General features: G+C 37.5%; 1 protein-coding gene across 7 annotated transcripts in view; it reads left to right on the top strand.

Annotated features, from left to right (window-relative positions):
* The window catches only part of MYLK (myosin light chain kinase), a 209,729-nt gene that overhangs the window by 105,455 nt on the left and 82,426 nt on the right, over positions 1-21,848 (top strand). For all 7 annotated transcript variants that reach the window (XM_072040779.1, XM_072040780.1, XM_038182232.2 and 4 more), the window contains 3 exons: positions 3,587-3,739; positions 20,135-20,272; positions 20,955-21,152. In XM_072040779.1, coding sequence (XP_071896880.1) covers positions 3,587-3,739; positions 20,135-20,272; positions 20,955-21,152 — 489 coding nt within the window. The remainder of the gene's footprint in view (positions 1-3,586; positions 3,740-20,134; positions 20,273-20,954; positions 21,153-21,848) is intronic.

Raw genomic sequence — 21,848 nt, 5'->3', positions numbered from 1 at the left:
CATGGTGGGTTTTTTGTTTTGTTTTGTTTTGTTTTTTCCAACTTCCAAACTCCAACTAGTTTTTTTTTCCAAATAGTTGGAATTTAAACCATTTATGGTTCTGTAGGTGAAAGCTAGCTCTGCTCTTAAATAAAAGACAGTGATGATTCTGAATTTTTATTCACAATAATAAAAATTAGGGACATCATTACTTTAAATATATAAATACACTTCTTTTATTAAAGACTCCTATAATATACCATTATATTTGAATGTTTCCCTGTCTTGCATCTGATTGTGATACATAACAGTTTGTATACCATTTTGATACAAACTTGAACGGATTATAAATGGTAGCTTAATGCTGCTAATTCCATATATGCTCCTAGGGCCAGTATTCTACCTAACAATCAAATTGGATATAGCAATCTCAATTTGAATGCAAACTTTTCCTTCCTGTCTATGAGCTAGTTTGATACTACAAGCCACTCATCTTTATATCCATAACCAAATAAAGGAGAAAAGTGTGGTTTTAAAAAAATAAAAAATAAAATGTTAGAATCTGCTGTTCATGCTTGGAATATAAAGCCTCTTCAGTTCATAAGTGGTAGACAGCTGAAGAGAAAAATGTAGCCTGCCCAGAGCAACTGCACAACTGTTTAAAATATAACACTTTTTATATGGGACGGGATGTGTAGAGATCACAAGAAAATATCAAATGCAAATTGTCTTCCAAGTGTGACAGCAATAATGGATTTGTTTTTTGAAAGGACTAGTGAGAAAAATATGCATAGCTAAATGAAATAATGAGTGTAAAGTCTAAGTTTAGCAAATCATAAGAAAACAAGAGGGGGGGGAAAAAAAAAAGAGCCTAGGCTGGCAAGCGCTTGATACCAAGCTGCATGGCTGCATGTATGCTGCCCAGTTTGCCTCTGAGATATCAACAGTACCTGAGAAGTAAAAGATTTACAACAGCTCGTTACATGCAAGTACTACTTTATATACTGACTATTTTTACCAGTTGTGACTGCATGCAAATTTAAAATATTTTCCAAGCCATACATAGATTGACCTCTCTTTTCAGGGCAACCAAGCCAAAACAATAGATGATGTAAGTGGTGCATTGTCAGTAATTACTTCTTAGAGTCTGTAAGGGCAAGGAGTTGCTTCCACATTCATCCAAGTTACACGTATAAGAGCCACTTGACTGGACTGTGGATTATTTTCTAGCTCCTACTCTTCTCTGCACCTTTACCATCTTCAATTTCTTTTTTATACTTTTCCAGGCCTATTATAATGATTTAAATATTTTTTTCCAACTTTTTAAAGAGAGTTCTTTTGTTCTGATGCTCTAATTCTGCATATTAAATTAAATTTCCCCCTGAATCTTCACCAATTTACTTCACCAATTATTTTTTTTTTTAATTCCCTGAAAGTAAACCTTTTTTGGTTTTGTTCTGGCCTCACCAAAATTTCAATTTCAATTTATTTTAGCTTCTTTAAATGCTTTATTGTTAACTTCTTTTTAATTTGTAAGGATAAGGCCCATTTCCCTTTATTTCAAATATATCTTTTTTTTCCTTTTCTTTTTCCAAAGTTAAATTGAACATCTTTCTGATGAATTTAAAAACAATATGATCACAACTTTAAGCAGAACAATTCTCTGAGTAGTGTTTTGTTTTAGGATAGCTTTATGATCTGTCCAGAAAGCTTTTAATAAATGGTCCAGGGGAAAATTTCCTTTCTTCTTGCATAACATGCCAGCAGTAAGGTATTTTTTGTTATTGTTTCTATTGCCAAGCTGTCGTGAAGATTTGACTGTTCTGCCTCTAGAGAAGGCAACCTTTCACTACTGGGAGAGTTGTTTTTATTAGATCAAAATATAAGAACAATGGATATAACTTAGAATCTTGCTGTAGGTTATTCCTCGGAGCAGAAATATTTTCATTTGTTTGCTGGGGTCTAATGAAAAGGAAGAACAGTGAATAGCACTAAAAAAAAATATTGGTTTCATTGAGTGGGAGTGAGAAATGGGATGCCCTGACAAATTTCAATTCGAGGACATGGTAAAGGAGACCACATTTTCTTTTTCCACATAGAACATTTATCATATTCATTTGTTTATTTATGACACACGCACACACACAAAAAAAAAAAAAAAAAAATCCATGCAAAAATATGTCATTGGAATTAACAGTTACAACAGCCTGTGTAACTGAGTGAAAGGGATCTCAAAGGAACTAGCATTAAGAATATGTGATCTGTGATCTGCAAAGAACGTGAAGTGGGTTTATCCTGAAATCAGAGTCTTCTGGGCAGTTGATTAAATGTTTGCCCCAGTTTTTCATGCTGTAGAAAATCTGCTAATTTAACAAACAGATAACTTTAAAGAGAAATAAGTGAATGAGATCATCTACCCAGACATTATACAGTATTTTTTTTAAATATTAGATCATGTTGATTTGGATGCATCTATGCATTTCCAAATTGAATTTCATATGCAGATAAATAGTGCATAGATAGTAACTCTCTCCTGTTAATGCTGGAAATCAGAGATGAGAGAAAAATCTGTATCATCATTTAACTTACCCTGCTGATAGTGTGGAGATGTTTTTTTAGAATCCCCAGAATTTTTTTCCCAAATGTTTTTAAATGACTTTGTCAATTAAATCAATTTTGATCGTTCCTTTTGACCATGATCTCTGAAGTGACAGATGTCCTTAATAAAGTCCTGCACAATTTCTCTGCAGTTTCACCCTTCTCTCAGATGACCCTAGTTTCTCTTCCAGCATGGTGTTTATGCAGATATCGGGCCCTCTTAAGCATTGCATACACTGGGAAAGCAACCAATGATGAGTCAGTAGTGGAAAATATTTAATATGGGGAAAACAGATTGCAGAAGCATTTGAGAAAGTAAGGCTGAGATTGATGATAGTTCCCGAAACAATAGCAAGGCAACTTAAACCAGTCTACACCAACATTTTAGCATGTTCCATACCAATTCAAGGAACCAGTTTCTTAAAATGAACTTCTTTAACAGTCGTGTCGCTACAGACCAGACTGTACCTGTCTGCTAACAGACTATACATACTTTAGTGTAGATTGAGTGCCTGGTAAATCAGCCTCTTGGCTCCATCCTAGATTTTGCTGCCTCTCTTGGAATGTCTTCCACTGCAAAGTACTTAATTTAAGGGGCTTCAAGTTCTTCGTCATGCCCTTTTGTACGTCTGGACAGTAATACCAATATCTTTTTTTCACACAAAGTACTACTAGATGGAGGCAATGTCTAAGTAAACACAGAAGACATATATTCTCTTATCTGTCTGAAAGAGAATCTCTTCAAAACACAGATAAAACAAGATAAACCTTCTTCTTCTTGTTGCTACTAAAGGTGGCATCCAATAAACCTAATGAATGGTGAGATTTGTCTGAAGACCATATTCTGCTTTGTGCTTGGGATGCTTCTGTTTGTAGTCACTAGAGAGCAGTGGCTGTGCATTCTAATATACTGACCACTGTTAGACATCCAAATTTCACTGAAAGCAAGAAGTGTTTTTGAAACATATGGCGGGTGTATTAAGACAATTGTCTCCCTTTCTGTCTGCAGAACAGCCAATTCAGTATGCCCATTCCACTTTTGAAGATGGAGTTGCAAAACTGACTGTCCAAGATGCCTTGCCAGAAGATGATGGCATTTATACCTGTCTGGCTGAAAACAACACAGGACGGGCATCATGCAGTGCTCAGGTCACTGTCAAAGGTGAATACTCAGTTTCATGTAATTATAGCGATGATATCTGCCACAATCATTTAAAACAAACAAACAAAGAATATTAGATCATTAATGAAGGTGGTTGTAAATATATTCCATGTTTTTCTTAGCTCTTCTCTGCAGGCTTGGTTTTCTCCTCTTTGGAGATGTGTGAAACTTAAATGTTTAGGGACTGTGAAAAATAAAGTTATATGTATGTTGCAGAAAAAGGTATTCATGTTCTGATATTACCAAGAGCAGCTTAATGTGGTAGAGAGCAGTGAAGCTAAGGTTTGGAAGAAGTATATCTGTAGTATAGACAGTATAGACTGTCTCTGCTAAAAGAAAAGAGTGCAGTATTAGCAGTAACACACCCATCAGGAAGAAAGTGCTGTGATGAGAAGGTAGCTGGCACTGCTTTTGCTTGAACAGAGTTATCTCAGAGAACAGGGCCAGGGACTTCAATTATGGCAGCAAATGTCACTGTTCAGCTACCAGGAGTTATGAGAGAGAAAGATAACTCTGAGGAGGAGTGTGTTAGCTAATTGGAGGAAGCATATCTCCAAATGAGCAGAATTTTGGTAGTGTAAGTACCAGAAGAAGGACGTTGTGAGCAGTTGAGATGATCTGTCATCTCTGAAATCTAGGAGCATCTTCTTTGCAAATATCTATATTTCAATACCCTCAGTGTTCATTTGACGTGTTTCATTTGTCTATGAATGACCTAATTCTGCACTATGATCTGGACAAACCCAATCTAAAACAACAGAGATCTCATCTTGTCAGAATCCCATGGATAAATTGAACAGTGAGAGGTAGTATCAATCAGCACTATTTTTATTATTCTTATAACCTCACGTGGTATCAGGTTATACAGTTGTTTTGTTTTATGGCAGCAGATGATCAGATTCCACCTCCCTCTACACTCAAGACTGTATTTAGTATTTGTCATCTGCATATTATTTTTTCCCCAAAGTTATAGTAGTTTGCCACTGCCTGTCCAACAGACAAATGAGTGACAGCTGCCAAGGGAAGTATTCCATTTGTCTAGGACCAAATAATGCCTGCAGCAAATTAGTGCATGTATCTTAGTGGGAAATGTATCGTGATGCCTGGGATCCCTGGATTTGTCTTGTTTTGCCATTGTTCTGTGGTGTTTGTCTTCAGCACTTCAGTGATATGCCTGCAACTATTCAGTCTATGTGAATCCACTTAAAACTCTAGGCAAGCTGAAAAATGAAAACAGAGTAATTGTGGTAAATCTACAACTTAATTTATTGATTACAGAATTGGAAATGTAGTACCTACCCTACCTCCTCAAAAAAGGCATGAAGTAAGAAAACATTGACTTCAAATAAGCCTGAAACTATGTTCTCAAATACATTCTCAAAACTGTCATTTATAATTTCTTTGATGCATTTCGTCTGCATTAGCTAAGGAGCAACTGAGAGAACTGCACCTCAAGGGAGCAGTCTTTGACATGGGACCTGCTGATTCTTCACTGGGACACAGAATCAAAAAAGACAGCCCCTCTCACTAATAATCTCTAAGTTATTTTAGGGTTGACATACAATGCTATTGTTGGAGCACTTAGTGACCTAGCCTTTCCCTAGGTTTCTGTACTCTTCTGAGCTATTTCAGGCCATTTAGGCACTGTTGCACTGATTTGGATTCCTCTTATACTTTGGCTAGTCTGGGGCTCAAAAGCTGTAATGCTACAGCTACTCTACTATGGGGAGTTAGTTCCTCTGTTCTGCATCCTGTTCTGTTTTCTGGGAGTCATGGAGTGTGGAGGGACAAAGAGGAGCAGAATTAAGAACATGCATGACAGGCATGTGTTTAAAGCTTTTACAGCCTTAGCTGTGCTCTCCACTTCCTCCCTAAAAGTCATTATGTCCTTATTGCCGTGAGGATTAGAGTAACTTTCCCTAACACTCAGATCAATGCGGATTTCCCTGACAGAAATAGTACCAAATTTAAAATCGTGATTTCCAGATCTCTTATCTGTTTATATATTTCCATCAGATCCTCTAGCAAACACTTACTGGTTTTAGGCTTCTTTGAGACCCTGAATGCTGCAGCTAAGGCTTCTCTAAATGCCTGGCTTTTGCAGACAGATTACAGCAGGAAATCCGTGTACATGCAGGAAGAGAGAAAACTTCATAAATCCTCTCCTGACCAGACACTGATTAGTGGGAAAAAGTCTGTACAAGCTGTTTCTGAACTGTAACTCATCTCTTCTCTTTTGTCTCCCAGATGATTTATGGTTTTCAGGTTTTATGGAGCATTCAGTTTGTTCATTCATTGCTAGAGCAATATTTTCCTTTTGTACCTGAACTGTAATTTGTATTTAATCCAAGACAGAATTAATCTTCTTGACATATTATCAATATCAGACCTGTGTCAGAAATCAGCTTCTTTCCAAATCATCATGCTTGGCTTTATTGTTATTTATAATTATCTTTTCCTTCCTTATTACTAAGCAGGATTAATTCTGCCTTGTGGCCAGCAATCTCAGTCCTTCCTTGGTTTTGTATGAAAAAAGCTGAAGGCATTTAGCCGTTTGTAGGAGGCTTTGGCATCTTGTTGGAAAAATCCCACACTTCTTATGGATGGTGCATTAAGAAATGTATTGGTCTTAAAAATTACACAAATTCAAACTATTAATTCTTGTGAAGATCACTTAAACAAAGGCAGGCTGACTAAAGGGACACTAGGTACTCTGAAGAAAGTAAGTTAATCAAGGTGAAGATAATTCTGGTCTTGTGAAAGGCTAAGTAGACTAAATTGAATCCTGACAGTTGTCTTCTCTGTGATGGTGGTTTCTTAAAGCTGAAATGCAGGATAGAGATGAGCTCCAGAGAATGAGCAGCACTTTTTTTTTGAATTCAATTCAAAAAAAATTCATTCAATTTTAAAGTTTTTTTGAACACCATCAGAATGTTTTCTAACTGAATTCTCCAGTGAGAAGCGTGCACTGGCTGAAATGCTAGATTAATTAGTTTAATGCAAGAAATCCTGAAAGGTGAGAAACAGTCCCGATTACTCAAACATTGTGACAGACATCCCTGTTCCCACAAGAGTATCATTTGTCACTCTGAAAACATTAGATTTTTTTCTTCACTCAGACTTATACATCATTTTCCATTCACAGCAAAATCAAAGTTTGAGAAGCTTTGGGGCTGATGTGCAAGTTTTTCTGTAAGCTTTTAACTGCTGTATGAATGACTGAGTTCTTGCTGTTATTGTAAATTTTAAATGTTCAGGTTACCTGAAATGTATTTTCAGTGACTATATACTGATGGTGATAGTAGACACTGAGGTTGAATATTAATATTATCCAGCTTTTTGTCAAAGTCTTTGACCTTTTAAACTATTTTTTTAATGAATAGAAAAATGTGACAAGGAGAGATTAATTGACTTGTCTGTACATATAATGAGTTGGTTAGAGTGCTTTGCTGTAGCTGTGGCAGTTGAAGTATATGGACAAGATGACAAGTGGTAATAACTGGTATAGTTGGAATTAAGGCCAACTTCGAGGCACAGCAACTGTTCTTCAGGTCTGTCTCATACCTCAGATAAGCCTTCTGATATGTAATTGTCTCTGTCAGTTAACTATTCACTGACAAGGAACCATAAGTGAGACCTACCTGTAGCAAAGATGTGTCAAAAGGATATTTAACCACCACCTGACATCCACACCAATTCCTGGGTATGCTACACAAGATTACAAAGGTGAGGGAGAGCAGGAAGAGGGATGGGACAAATGATGGGATCAATCTATAATTGTGCTGTACAAAATTAATACTGTGTGTAGGAAGCTTTTTTTCCTTTGCAAACAGAGTGTGCATGTAAGAGAGTCAGTTATTTAATTTTTCCAGTGTATCAAGCTGGAGTGCTTGTTACGTGAGGGCTGACTACCAGGAGAATGTCCTTCTGTCTTACAGTTCTGCCCACCTGTAGATGACAAACAAAACATCTGACCTACTGCAGCTCTTCTTTCATCATGTGGACTTCTTGAGCCACCTCATGCCAGGCAGAAGCAGCATTGATTTTAAGAGGGAGTGTGCAAAGCCTGGCTAGCGATAGCAGTAGCACATGCTTAGAGCTGGGATAGTCTGCTGGGCTCTGTTGCTCTGCAGTCTCCCAGAACTGTTTTGCTGATGCTGCTCTTTTGTATATTGCTTTCTTCAACAGAGGCCTAATGCTGCCTCCCTCAGTGAGCAAACACAATTCAGCAAATGCTGCTGCTCCTGCTCATTGGCTCTTGACCTCATTTCTTCTTCTCTGCCAGCACTGCACTTTCCAGGTTTCACACCTGTTCCTCTTTCTCCCCAACCACTTTCAGTTCACAGGGCTTTTTTGTTATTTTTTTTAGTGCAGCCTCCCCAGCATAAATATCTATGTAGGGAAGCTAGTAGCCCTTGTAATCCGATTACTGTATTCATTCATTGATCATTGGACAAGCAGATTAGAGTCACCTGAAAGCCTGTCAGAGCCCCTGCTCTAGTAACCAGTTTATCTGAGCAGTGAAGGGAGATGTTATCTGGAAAACCGCTTTATTTTGTTCCTGTCACTTTTCTGTCTGGTGTGAGTGGGACTGTAAAATATAAGCAGGTTGAAGAAAGGCTTTCAGGTAGGAGTCTTTTCTTCCACTCATTAGAGACATTGTCTTTAGGTCATGGGTTATTTTCCTTTCTATCTCAGAATGACCTCTCACAGATAGTTATCTTCTAAAGAAGGTAATCACTGCAATAAGCAACCTCTCTTTGAATCCTTAATTGAGAGGATACAGCTTTCTTTCTCAAATATTTCTGCCTAAGGTAAGTGAAGTGTGTTGTCTTACTTGCTGAGAGTGATGAAATAATTGTGACAGTTTTTCAAAGCCAATATTTATTTGAAAAAAATTTGGTGTATTTGAAGCGTAACATAAATATAAAGGACTATAGAAGACTTTCCAAAATTCAAGAGTCTAGTCTTGTTAAATGTTCAGAAGGCATTCCAGACCAGTAGCCTGGTGGAATTGCTTGGCTATGGAAGAACTGGTTCAGAGCACTAAATGAAAGTAAGATTTTTTTGTTACTATATTGAAAAGCCAGAGGTAAGCTGTTGTAAGCAGAGTTAATATTAGCTATCAAAGAAGCTGTTCCAGTACTTTCAAGAGTGTCCTAAAGTTCTTGGTCCAGTACTCTACGTGGGTCAGTAACAGCTGTAATCCTTGTAAGACTGAGCTGCTTTTTTTTAATAAATTGCCTTCTTTCAGCACCTCAAGACCAAACATGAAGCACAATGCTGGCTAGAGACCAAAAATGAGGGACAAAAGCAAAACATGTGTGGAAGTTTTTAATGATATAGGATTTGTGCCATCAATATAAACAAAGTTCTCTAAAGACAGCTTCTTGATATAAACCATTTCCAGAAAAAGCGGAACCAAATTTGGATGCAAATGAGGGATGAGTGATTGCAGAATGAGCAAAAGTTAAATGGCAGGAATTGTAATAATTTTTTTTTTTATAAACGAAGAACAAAGCTGACAGAAAAAAATAACAATTTCAAAAGAAAAACAACAAGAAGAAAGCCCCCTACATCTGATGGTGTTCTCAATTGTGAACATTTAAGTATTGTATACCAGAATGACAGAAAACAGACAGTTTTGTTAACAGTCTTAGGAATGGCCCTTTGTTGGTCCAGGGGTAAACTCCCAATTTGGATTGCCAAATTCCATGATGTTCCAGCTTTAACTGAAGAGTGGAAGTCATCAAAAAACATATAAATCCTGTTAACTGAATATACACCTGAGTAATTTTGAAAGCATGGATATGATGTTACCCCAGAGAATGTTTCCAAAAGCAGCTGATATGGATTAGCTAGTGGGAATTCAGTCAGGCATCAAATTATCTTATTGAATTAGGCTGACTGTAAAACCTTACAGAAATTGTTGTGCAGTAGATTTGAGGTAGGCAAGCTGTGAGATGGGAAGAAGCCCTAATCAAAATTAATGGCTGACAGTTCCAAAACATAAGTGAGTTGGGAGTGGGTGTTTTTTTGTTTGTTTGTGTTTGTTGGTTTGGAGGAAAATGGACATGGTTTCTAACAGTGAGCATCATTCCTGTCTGTATTCATTTTCTGGACTTTCTCCCAATTTTTCATGTGGTTATGAATTTACCCAGTTTGTTTTACTTCTATGAATCATATTCCAACTTTGTTTCACAGAACTTCCTTACCATGCATCATAATAATAATAATAATAATGTAACCTGAATTTATCAAAGCAGAGACTTTTTTTGTATATATTGCTAAACAAATGACAAAGAGCAAACATATTTTAGTCACTTTTTACCATCAGTCATGACTACATCATATAGAGTACTTGACAATGAAAAACTTAGTCTGCGGACTGGTTATGTACCAGTTATAATTACTATATACCCAAGAACATCACAGGTAAAATGGCCAAGTGCTAGAAACGACCTGTTATAACAGGTAAGCTTTCCATATCTAGTGCCTCATACTTAGGCAGAGTGAGAGATGTAGATGGAAGTGCACCTGTATGTTTTATGTTTACCTTTAAACTACAAATCAAAAAGTGGAATACATCTTTAACCATGCAGTTTCCCAAATTGTGAATTAAAATCTTAGGAGCATTAAGACAGCCTCTAAGGATATATCTGTGCTTTCTCTTTTCACTGTTTAAGGCAATTTGTACTTCTGTTAGTGTGAAGTTTTGTCCCTTTCTATTTATGTCTCTTGGATTTGGTAGCAGACGTGTTGGCAGTATTTTAGAAGCCTCTTGATCACCTTGCATTACCTGCGGATGTAAAACATATATACAAATAAGCATACATATGCTTCAGTGCTAAAATCTTATAGAAGTTTTACTTACAGAAGGAAAATTCTTGCATAAGCAGAAGAGTATATCCAATGGTTAGGGTAAAGCAGAGGGCATGAATATCTAGTCAGATTTTTGTCACATATTCAAGAAAATAATCATTAAAAAATGGCTCTCAAAGAGTAAACAAAAGAGATTGGTTTGAGAGGAGGATGATGTGCTTGTTTCTGCTGAGTATAAATGAAAAAACTTTTGTGTAAACTATTTTGTAAAAATGAGAAAACTTTTTGTGAACTAGGGAAATGGGATGACCATGAAAAAGAGTTATGATTGTATAAGCAAGGGATATTCAGCATGTGCAGAGAGAAAGACTATAAAGGGGGAAATTGAAGAATTACTTTATGAACAGCACTATATAGGGGGAAAAGTAGAGAGGAGAGGAAGGCCAAAGTAAGAGGAAAAGGGGGGATGAGTTTGCCTCAGGGAAACATTTGTATTTGATTTAGGTGACTACAAATAAATCTGGAAATTTAAGATAAGCTGGAGTGTATAAGGCCAAGTAAGGACGGTGAACTCTTGAAGGTATGTTTCTTCAGTTTAGTCTTAAAAACTCATCAATGTGTTCTTTAAGCATCTTACTGGGTTACATTATAGATTCTAGTATTAGTATTCTAGGTTATTATGGACACCCAAACTGAAAAAAAAACTCCTCTGAGTAAACTGACCAAACAAGAATCTCATGAATTACATTTTCATTTGCATTTCTTTCATAGTGCTACTAATTTTCTGAAGGAAAACTAAACAGAACAACGACAACAAAAAAAATAATAATATTCTTTGTCCTTAGCCTTTGCTCCCAGATGAAAACATGAAGAGGGTAAGGTTTCTTTCCTATGTGCCAAGTCCAACCTAGCTGTTGGCAGGGCACTTCCACTAGGCATAAATGCTTGTATGCTGCTTAGACCCATCTTACCTTCTGCCCTGTCTCAGCCAAAGACAAGTACTGACCCTGGAGAGTAGATGTCATGAAACTACACTGTTGTGGACAGATAGTAGTGAGAAGTATCCCTGTGGACAGATAGTGAGAAGTATTCCATCCTTGTCCTACTACAAAAATGTCATTTCTTACCGAGTCAAGAAGAATAAGCAGAAAGCCTCCCCCTACGAATACAGGTCCCCATGCTGAATATTAGCAGGTCCTGCCTTGTCTTCAATAATTTTGCAAGTCTATGCAGTTCTCTTGCCTGAAAAGGCAGAATTGTCCACATAACAGAAGCAGCATAACAGGGTTTGTAGTATGAACATTTGGGTTGCAAAACGTACCTATCTAGGCATATATACCACTCTAACACCTGTTTTCAAACTTCTTTGTAAAATGTAATTTTGTCAAATAATGATACTTTTAGAGGTATAAGGTTTTGATTTTAGAAATTGGAAAAATGTGTGGTACAGAGAAGTTTAAGCACTTTAACACAGGTTACTGTGTAAGTCCTAATGAACAAGTCATTCCTTTGAAGTAGAGGAAAGGAACGGAGCTTCTTTTTAGTTGGACCTTGACTCACCTACAGTTCCACGGACACACCTTGCCTTTTTTTCAGGATAATGTCTTAGTTTTCTGTTTTGTATAGTTTTCCAATATGAATTCATCAAGAAGAGACAACTGACCACAAACAAGGCCATGCTACAACAGCTCTGTTGCTAGAGTGAATTGACCTGGGGAGGGAAGGGCTAATGGGGCTTTAACTCTTTGTTAGTGCCATCCTCAGGGACACTTGCACTTTATGCGACTTGTTCCTGCAGTGCTTCCATTCCATTTCTGCTCACACAGAGTCCGTGCTTTTTCTAATGATCAAAGTGGTATCTCAGCACTTCAATATGCATTGCAGTTAAGTTAAATTCTACCTGTGTGGCCAAAGAGAAATTGACACTGAACATGCAAAGGTGAAATTCTGCCTAGCTGGATGCACATTTTCACTACAGAGCTAACCTGGGCTGATCACGTGTATACAAATCACCTTTTCTGCAGTTCTCCTTGTCAGACTGGTATAATTACGTTTGCAGCAATGCTATATTAGTGCAGATATCGGAGTGAATTTCTAGTGGACTAGCTAATGTTGGGGAATTTATTAGCAGAGGGCCAGCTGAGCTGCTGTATAAATGCATTTGGTAGATGCACACACTCTCAGGCCTTCCGTGGAGTTGTTGTCTGTGGCAGTGACAAAAGAGCAGCAATCACTTGACGTAAATAACTCACAAACATTAGTCATTAGTAAGGCAGATGGTTCTGAAGGCAAAAGCAAACAGCTCTTTGACTGCAAAAACTTCCAGTGAGACTGTCACTGCAGATTTGGTCTGCTGACTTTGAAGTGCTCTGCAGTGAACCCAGCTGGCTACTTTGTAGTCCTCAGCAGAATAAATGGAGATTTTTGACCACGTTTCTCACAAATAATGGGTCTTACTGGTATTGTCAGCCTTTTGATAGTAGAATTTCTGGGGTGACGTCTCTTTCAAATGCTGTGGGCTGCAGAAGAAACTGAATAGACAAAGCAGAGGTTAAAATGCTGAAGACCTGCTGACATCCCATACAGAGAGAAAGACTCGAAGAAGAAAGAATGTACACAGAGCTGCAGGAGAGGCTGGATGACTATCCTGCAGTACTGCAGTAAAATAAATAGATTGCCAGGCTGGATAAAGTGGAACTCAGCTTCCTTTATATATCCCTAACCACCCTGGCTAATATAGGCTTAGGGCATTGTTAGTCTGGGGTTAATAATATTTCTGTGCAATGCATGCAGTGCATAGCACCCAGTCTGTAACTACAAAGCATCCCCCGAGGATATTTAAACCTTCCATGTACAAAGCCCATTTATAACAGCAGAAATAGATGTTGGGACTTAGATATGTGAAAAACACTGCTAGGTCATTAAATGTCTAGTTCTCATGACCAAAGTCTGCAAAATGGCATACCAACCTGTGATCTTTAATAAAGGAGAAATGTCTCTGCATGTCTCAAGTGTATAGAGGTCTCTTTTTTTTTTTTTTTTTTTTTTTTATGCCAGTATAAGCCAAGTTTGCGATTCTTGGAAATCTTGCAGAGCATATTTTTACCCTATCACTTCAAGCCTGAGACAAATGAGATGAGTGTCCTAATATCCATTTTCTGCCTTGTTAAAAAAAGAAAAAGAAAAAAAAAAGTATTTTTTGGAGATGATAGCATTGTTAATGTGAGATCTGGTAACAGCTGGATTTATTTACATTGAAAATATTTGGAGAGGTGAAACTCTTTTCAAAATGACTAATTCATCTGGCCAGGCTGCTTTACAGCTCTGTCTGTATGAATATGCATGAATCTGAGTTTTTCTTTGAAAGATTTTAGTGAAATCTGCTGCTTCTCTCTCTGAGCTCACTCACATGGAGAGCTCTTTGAGTTAAGCATTCCCCTCAGCTCAGTTGACATATTAGCCTCTGAGCCAAAATGATATTTAAACACCATAAATGGTAAATGTTGCTGAGGCAGTCCTTTTGCACGGCTCACGCTAGGCATTATTTGGCAGTTAACCATGTGATTCTGGCAAACAGATTCCTTGAGTATAATTAAATCTCTCATAAGACTAAACAGCGTGTTTGCAGTGTTCTGAACATAATGCAGCAAACTTTCTATTCTTTGCGTGTCCCTGACCTGTAACCAGTTGTAACCCTGATCCTCTGCAGCTGAGTTATTGCATTGATGGTGTATATGTTCAGGGCTGTAGCTGACCCTGCTCGAGCAGGGGGTTGGGCTAGACAGTCTCCAGAAATCCCTTCCGACCTCTACTTCTCTGTTATTCTGTGCAGTGTAATGCATGCTGAAGTCCTGATATTTCAACAGGAGATGTCAGCATTCTGCAGCTCATATTAATAAGTCTTCAGTACCTCTGGGCAGGCAAACAAGCAAGAAAATTTTTTAGGATAGACAATGTCCATAAATTGTTAACTGTTTTAGCTAGAGGCCATGTAGAACCTAAATTCAGTCTTTGGAAATCTTGAAGTTTGTGTCCTTATCTGGACTTTCTGCTTCACTCTAGCTTCAATAGCAAATCCAGGAATTAAAGCGCCGTAATGAGGCTACTGACTCATTTTTTTCCTTCTGTGTGTATAAATTTATCTTTTACCTTAGTAAGTAAATAGTTGGTTGTTACTTGCAGGTATATGTGTATGGTACAACTGATTCATAGCAAGGTAACTTCAGAGCAGCATGAATATTCCACTGACTTTTTCTTTTACATATACACCTTCAACACAATAACCCACCTCTGCTTATCATTCTACAGTATAAATGTTTAAAGTTCTGTTCAAGCACCAAGTTCTGATTCACTAGGTCTAGGTTTTTAAAAATTCAAGTGTATTTTGGCTCAGGCCCACAGCTAACATTAATATTAGTCTTGCAGTAATTTCCTGTCTGCAGATATGTGGAGGTTAAATTGATGCAAAGTATTTTTGAAATTGTGGTTTAAGAAAAGACAATGAATAGAAAAGCATATTTTTCACCTTAAAGTTCTATTAATAAAGGTTTATAAATAGATATCTGATATTGTATCTACAGAGGGATTAATTTACTATTGATTGTACAAACACAGGAGAGCAATATAAGAAATGAATGGAAAGTTTTGCATGTGAGGCAATGTATCTCTTTACCATTGCCTTCCAAATATGCTGAGAATCTATCTTCTTTTTTTTTTTTTTTTTTTTTTTTAAAGAAAAGGAAAGAAAATAACTGGAAGGGTCTGAATTCTCCTTAATCTCTGTGGATTTAATGCACTAAGTATTTTTTCTTTTTTCTCTAAACACAGATTCAAATGCTTATTAGAGTGTCTTTCTAATAAAAAATGAACCCTTAGGGGTAAGGCAATACTGTGGGAAAAGCCTATACTACACTTGCTTTGTAGAAAAACATATGTGGGTTTATAAGGTAGTCTTTAAATGCCTTGCTAACTATTTCTGGTCTTCCATGCTAAGCACCAAGCTATTTTGAGTGGCAGATGTGGACTGTCTTGTTTGTTTGTTTCCCATTGAGCTGTGCATCTTATTACTTGACATTTTCCAACATTCATGCATATTAAAAAATGAGGAAAGGCAAAAAAACATAGGAAACATATAAGTGGGATCATTGTGGTGGCCTTTTAAATCTGTCATCTTCTGTAATGCCTTATCAAATGCTTGTTGAAATGACGAGACACCGCAGCTCTTCAGAGACTGCCCCAGCTGGGCTTATGCATTATGCCAGACCACAGCTCTGTGCAAAGAGCTGTTAGACTTCTTGAGCTCGTAATTTTAGTGGAGCCTTTGAGAATTCAATGCTCTATAATCAGGCTTTGAGAAAATCACAGTATTTTTTGTATTATCTTGCCTGATTTGACCTGCGTGAAACCAATAGTTGTTCTTAAAAATTGTGACTTTTTATAAGCTTCTGCAAAATAAACTAGTTGCAATCTGAAAACAAGTTATTGAGATGTATCTGTGTTTTATCAAGCCCATGCTATCTAGTGCTTTCTGGTGTTCCTCACAAATTGCTTTGGCGTGATCCGCATAGGGTGAACTCCCTGCAGCAGCAGAAGCTGACTGGGGAAAGGAAGAGGAAGGAGACAATTAGCTACTCAGGGTAGAAATTTTTGTGGTCACTATGATGGTATTGCTATGTGTTAACTCTTATATTCCTTGTTTTCATTCTTAGAGGTAAACCTACTCCTAATTAGAAGCAATAAGAAGTAAGAGTGGTGGGGGAGATGCTAAACGGCTGTAGGTGCTTAGAGCGCATTAGCATAATAGGAAGAGATCAGGTCTCCTCTATTTCACATCCAGTTAATTAAGCTTGATGGTGGGCAGGCATATAGCAAAGTCATGCCCTCAATGCCAATGTCAGACAATTTTCTTTAGATTCTGGATTTTCTTTCTGGTGCCATGTGTCACGTCTGCAGTTTTGGCTGCAAAAATATGCCCACAGTGTTGTAAAAGAGGATGTGCTCTTTTTTGGTTTGTTGTTGTTTTGTTTGTTTGTTTGTTTGTTTCAGTCAGAAACATAGTGGCTAGCAGTACCTGAGCTTGGAGTAGCAATGGTGCTTTCTTCTTTCTTTTCCTCCTGTTCTGGGCTCTGCAGACAGATGAACATTGTCTGTAGCTCAGTGAATGAGTAGTGTCTCTCTTTTCCCAAGTACCCTCCAAAATCAATTTGATTTCTATTTTTCCAAATGATCTGTAAAATTCAAGAAAAGCTTACATACATTAATATAAACTATGAAAATGTACACCATTGCTACCTCATGGTAAAACTGTGAAATGTTAAAGCCATTGTCAGAGGAGCACTGAGTCACTGCATGCTGCTATGTAATAAATTAACAGCTAAAAGTATTTACAAGCCTCAGAATTTGAAGATAGTTAAGATTCAGACCTTGTAATTTGCCCTTTGCGTGATTACATCTGAGAAAATGCAGTGATTTTAGACTAAGACTAAACAAAACTAAATAACTTATCTAAAACTAACTCTGGTGTTTTGTGTAAAACATCTGCTAGAAACTCAAGTTGTCAGTAAATCGGTTGGTTTATATTGTTTGTTTGTTTTGTGTTTTTTTTTTTCTTTTTTTTTCCCTAAATCTGGAAGTCTACAATATCAGATCTTAAGGAAGAATTGTTACATGAAACGAGCCCCTGTGCTTTCTTAACGAACAAATAATGTTTAGGGACTAGAATTTAAATATTTTTAATTGTTGCTACCAGGTGAAAAAATAGTAGACAATTTTGGTTACATTCTGCCTAAGCAATTTGTTAGAATAAACATAAGCTACTGACCAACATGTACTATTGAACAACAGTAGCATAAAATCAGATATCCTATTAAATAAAAAATAATTTAAAAATAATATTTTATTTAAAAAAAAACAAAACATGTAGGGGTAGAATGCTTCTGAAGAAAGTCTGTTCAAGTTGCCATGGAGTCAGTCCTTTTAGTCATGTATTTATTCTGTCCTGAATGCCACATATTTGAAAAGGAATGCAGGTTGCCTTAGCCATGACCAAGCATCTAATTTCCCATATGATGCTGACTTAGGTGTAATTTATAACTTCTTAGATATTTTTGAGCTTTTAGATGCAGAAGATTACATATCTGTTGCTGAAGAAATGCCTTCACTGTTCCAATGCTCCAAAGAATATCAGCAATAGAAAGGGAACTATTTTTATTCCTGCTCTGTAACAGGTATCGAGAAATCATGTAGTACTTAAAGGACTGGACTAAATCTAACAGTGTACAAGTTTGCAAAGGTAGGAATGTCTTCAGAAAGGTTATGATACAATAAAGTTGCTTTTGTTTCCGTCCCTGAGGTGATCCTCAGGTTTTCAGTATTTCAAACTTAATAATCAATCTTAGTGTTCCTCTGTGTAATTATATTCAGTTTTCCCTGAAACTTATAATAAAATAAGACTGCCATCTCTTTTTCACCTTATATGGATTTCTGCTTCCCCTGACAGGTCTGTTTCTGTTTAAGGTACAAAGCAATTTTCTGCAATGCATTGGAGTAGTGAAGGAATATGTGCTAATATTGCTTAGTCCAGTAGTTGTAAGTAGCAGTTTCCCTGAGTAAACAGTACGAAACTTAGGAATATGGTGAACCACGATGGTTTATTAGTGCAGATGGGTTTGACCCAACTTCACACATGTTTTCTAGTATCAGTATCCACAAGCAGGTACTATAGAATGCACTAAGACTGATGAACATGGTTTAAAATCAAGCTTTTCAGACTACAAAGTCCATAACACCAAGCTCTGAGTGAGTCTCAGTCAGGTCCCATATTTCCATTCTCACATGCATCAATGTCTTGCTTCTCAGTGCCAGGAAAAGATCAACGTAAGCCAGAAGGACAAGATTTTGGCTAGAAAAACCTTTGCTAGAGAGGAGGAAAAACTTCCTCTCCAGGCAGCTTCCAAATTTACATAGAGCTCAAATAGCCCTGGGAGAAGCTTAACTTTTGGCCTCCAGGAAGTTCAGTGGACTTGTTCAGTTAGGTGCTTTCAGCTTCTTATTGTAGGAATATCTGTTTTTTTCCAGTCTGGCACTTTGTGTTACTGTAATACTGTTTAGGATGATCTTGATATACCTTTGAAAATGTTGAGGGTAGAAATAAGCAAAATGAAGTTATTTTCATGTATGGACAGAAACTCGGGTTGGCATTTTAGAGGTAAGACGTAAGAAGTCTGAACTCAAGCTAAACAAAACAAAAAGTGTATCCAAGTGACCGATAAATATTTATGACTTCCTACATTTGGTCATGATCACTACTTCGTCTCCAGAAGTGTCTTAGCTCAGGTTTTTAGAGCAGAAGTATCTTTCCTGGTCTAGTGGACCATATAGGACACAGTTCATAGAATCATAGAATAGAATCATAGAATATCCTGAGTTGGAAGGGACCCTTAAGGATCGTCAAGTCCAACTCTTGACACCGCACAGGTCTACCCAAAAGTTCAGACCATGTGACTAAGTGCACAGTCCAATCTCTTCTTAAATTCAGTCAGGCTCGGTGCAGTGACCACTTCCCTGGGGAGCCTGTTCCAGTGTGCAACCACTCTCTCTGTGAAGAACCCCCTCCTGATGTCAAGCCTAAACTTCCCCTGCCTCAGCTTAACCCCGTTCCCGCGGGTCCTGTCACTGGTGTTAATGGAGAAAAGGTCTCCTGCCTCTCGACACCCCCTTACGAGGAAGTTGTAGACTGCGATGAGGTCTCCCCTCAGCCTCCTCTTCTCCAGGCTGAACAGGCCCAGTGCCCTCAGCCGTTAAGTGACCTCGCATCACTGTCTCTTAATACAAGGTGGAGAAAAACATTGCAGGTACTGGAAATGTATCACAGCTAGATTTTATTTTTAAGGGTCAGTAGTTAACTCCAGCACTAGTCACTTGATTATATAGCCTCAAGAAAAAGAAAAAAAAGCCCCAATCCAACAATTTGTTTCATGCTGTGTGTTGATAACTTCAGATTTCAGACTTTCCCATCATCAGTCAGTTGGCTAAGTGTAATGCACAAGAGGAGTATGCTAAACTTTTCAGCTATTCTCAGATCCATTTGACATTGACCATCTAACAGACTAACTGGTTTCTAGTTTCATACAGTGGCAAATCCTATATTTGTGTGAGTTTAAATTTTTAACTACTCAATGAGAGTAGCAGCTTGTTACTTATTTTAAGATTTTTATGTGAAGTTAGCACTGGTTAAAGGTATTGATTTGTTGTTTACAAGTAATTGTTTTTTCTTTTTGTACCTGGGCATGTGTACTTAGGGGAAATGACTGCAAACTTCTTTGTGATATTCAACCATATGTGTTAATAATGACTTAGGAAGGTCTCTGCAGGAAAGACAGTTCTATTCTGATTTCCTGTCTTCCTGCTTGGAGCATTGGCAGAGAAAACAGCTGTATTGGAGTGGCTTCAGTGACGTTGCCTTGTGAGAACTGAAACAAGACCACTCAGTTCAAACCAGTTTGAACCTAACATCAAAGCTTGTAATGAAAATTCCAGTAAGAGATCACTTTTTTTCTCTTCTTGACTTCACAGAAAAGAAGAGCAGCAAAAAGGCAGAAAGTGCACAGGCTGTCAAGTTAAACAAGACTTTTGCACCCATCTTCCTTAAAGGCCTGACTGACCTCAAGGTAATGGATGGAAGTCAAGTGATAATGACTGTGGAGGTATCAGGTACGTAGACATAGAACAGTATTATATAAACACCTTCGGTCCTGCTGCACTTTTTGCCATTCTCCTCTTCTTCTAGCAGGTGACTTTGTGTTTGAAATAATATTTCAAGGAACTAGGTTTTAAAAAGTGAAAACTAGGATTGTCTAGTCTGTTCTTCAGGGTGCATGAACATTGTTTGGTGTTAACATGTTCAGACCTGTACAAGTGTTTCTTTACTGGAATAATCATCAGGTCATTATCAAGTCCTGATGAACTAAAACTAAATATCAGAGGACTTGTAATAGCCTTTGTTTTGAACAGGGCAAGACCGAATTCCTGTCAGCTGAGGTAGGATTAGCGCTGCAGGAGAGAGCAGTCCTGGTATGAACTTTGATAATAGAAACCCTTGTCAGCTACCTTAATGGTAACTAGAAATCATTTCCCCTCCCTATTGTATACATGCTTCCGTTATTCATTTGCATTTTAACTCTAATAAGACAGAACTGTTCTACATTGCACAGCATCAACAGAGTTAGTGAAATTCCTGAAAGTTTTGAAGATGCCATTGCAGACAGGTGGCAGACAACAGCCAAACTTGGTCATTTTCTTAATTATTTTTTTGTTTGTTTGTTAGTTAGTTTGGTTGGGTTTTGTTGGTTTTTTGTGTGTATGTCTCTAATTTTTGTTCATTGCTATTTTTCAGCAAACCCACCTCCTGAAATTATCTGGCTGCACAATGGGAAAGAAATCCAGGAGACAGAAGATTTCCATTTTGAGAAAAAAGGCAATGAGTACAGTCTGTACATCCAGGAAGTATTTCCTGAAGACACAGGCAAATATACCTGTGAAGCCTGGAATGAATTAGGAGAAACTCAGACGCAGGCTACATTGACAGTACAAGGTATAATGTTCTTCTCCACCTTAGGAAATGCAAAAAGGAAATAATTCTAATGTGCTGGAGGAGTGTCTATTTAAAGTAGATGAGTGTTTATAAGGTCTGTTGTGAAGGATACTAGGAGTTTCAGTCTCCACATCTGAATTAAAAAGGATATTGAGCAGAAGCAACTTTAAAAAAATGATTTCACTCTGGAACATTATGTTACTATTTCAAAAATGCATTCCTGAGTCCTATTCCTAGGGACAGTGCAAAACTTCTGCTAAATGCAGCTTCAGATTATAATTATGAGGCTTACTTAGCTATGGAATTAATGTAAACCATTTAATGATGTTTTTCTTTCTAATTAAAGCACTGACTATTTGGAAAAGCTGTCTAAGAGCCAGGTATTTTAACATTAGCGGGCGAGGAACACATGATTTCTGCAATTTGAGAACTGCATGCAGAAAATTTGGCTTTGAATCTCCATGTATGATGTAAATCCCACAGTAAACACTGAAGTACCTCCAAACTTACCTTGACTTGTGTATTCACTACCTTCATGACACTAGACTTTGTCTAATCTTGCTGTAAGCCAACTATTTTCCCATAGCCATTACTACAAATAATTGGAGATTGATAGGAAGCTCTCATTATTTTTAGTATCAAGGATCTTAACCCCAGGATTTCAGCAAGCTGTGCCTTGAGGGGAGGGTCTGTAGT

Source organism: Anas platyrhynchos, chromosome 7 (assembly GCF_047663525.1).
Source record: "Anas platyrhynchos isolate ZD024472 breed Pekin duck chromosome 7, IASCAAS_PekinDuck_T2T, whole genome shotgun sequence".
In the NCBI taxonomy this organism is placed as follows: domain Eukaryota; kingdom Metazoa; phylum Chordata; class Aves; order Anseriformes; family Anatidae; genus Anas; species Anas platyrhynchos.
The sequence above is the reverse complement of the archived record's forward strand: the minus strand, read 5'-3'. Positions and strand labels throughout refer to the sequence as shown.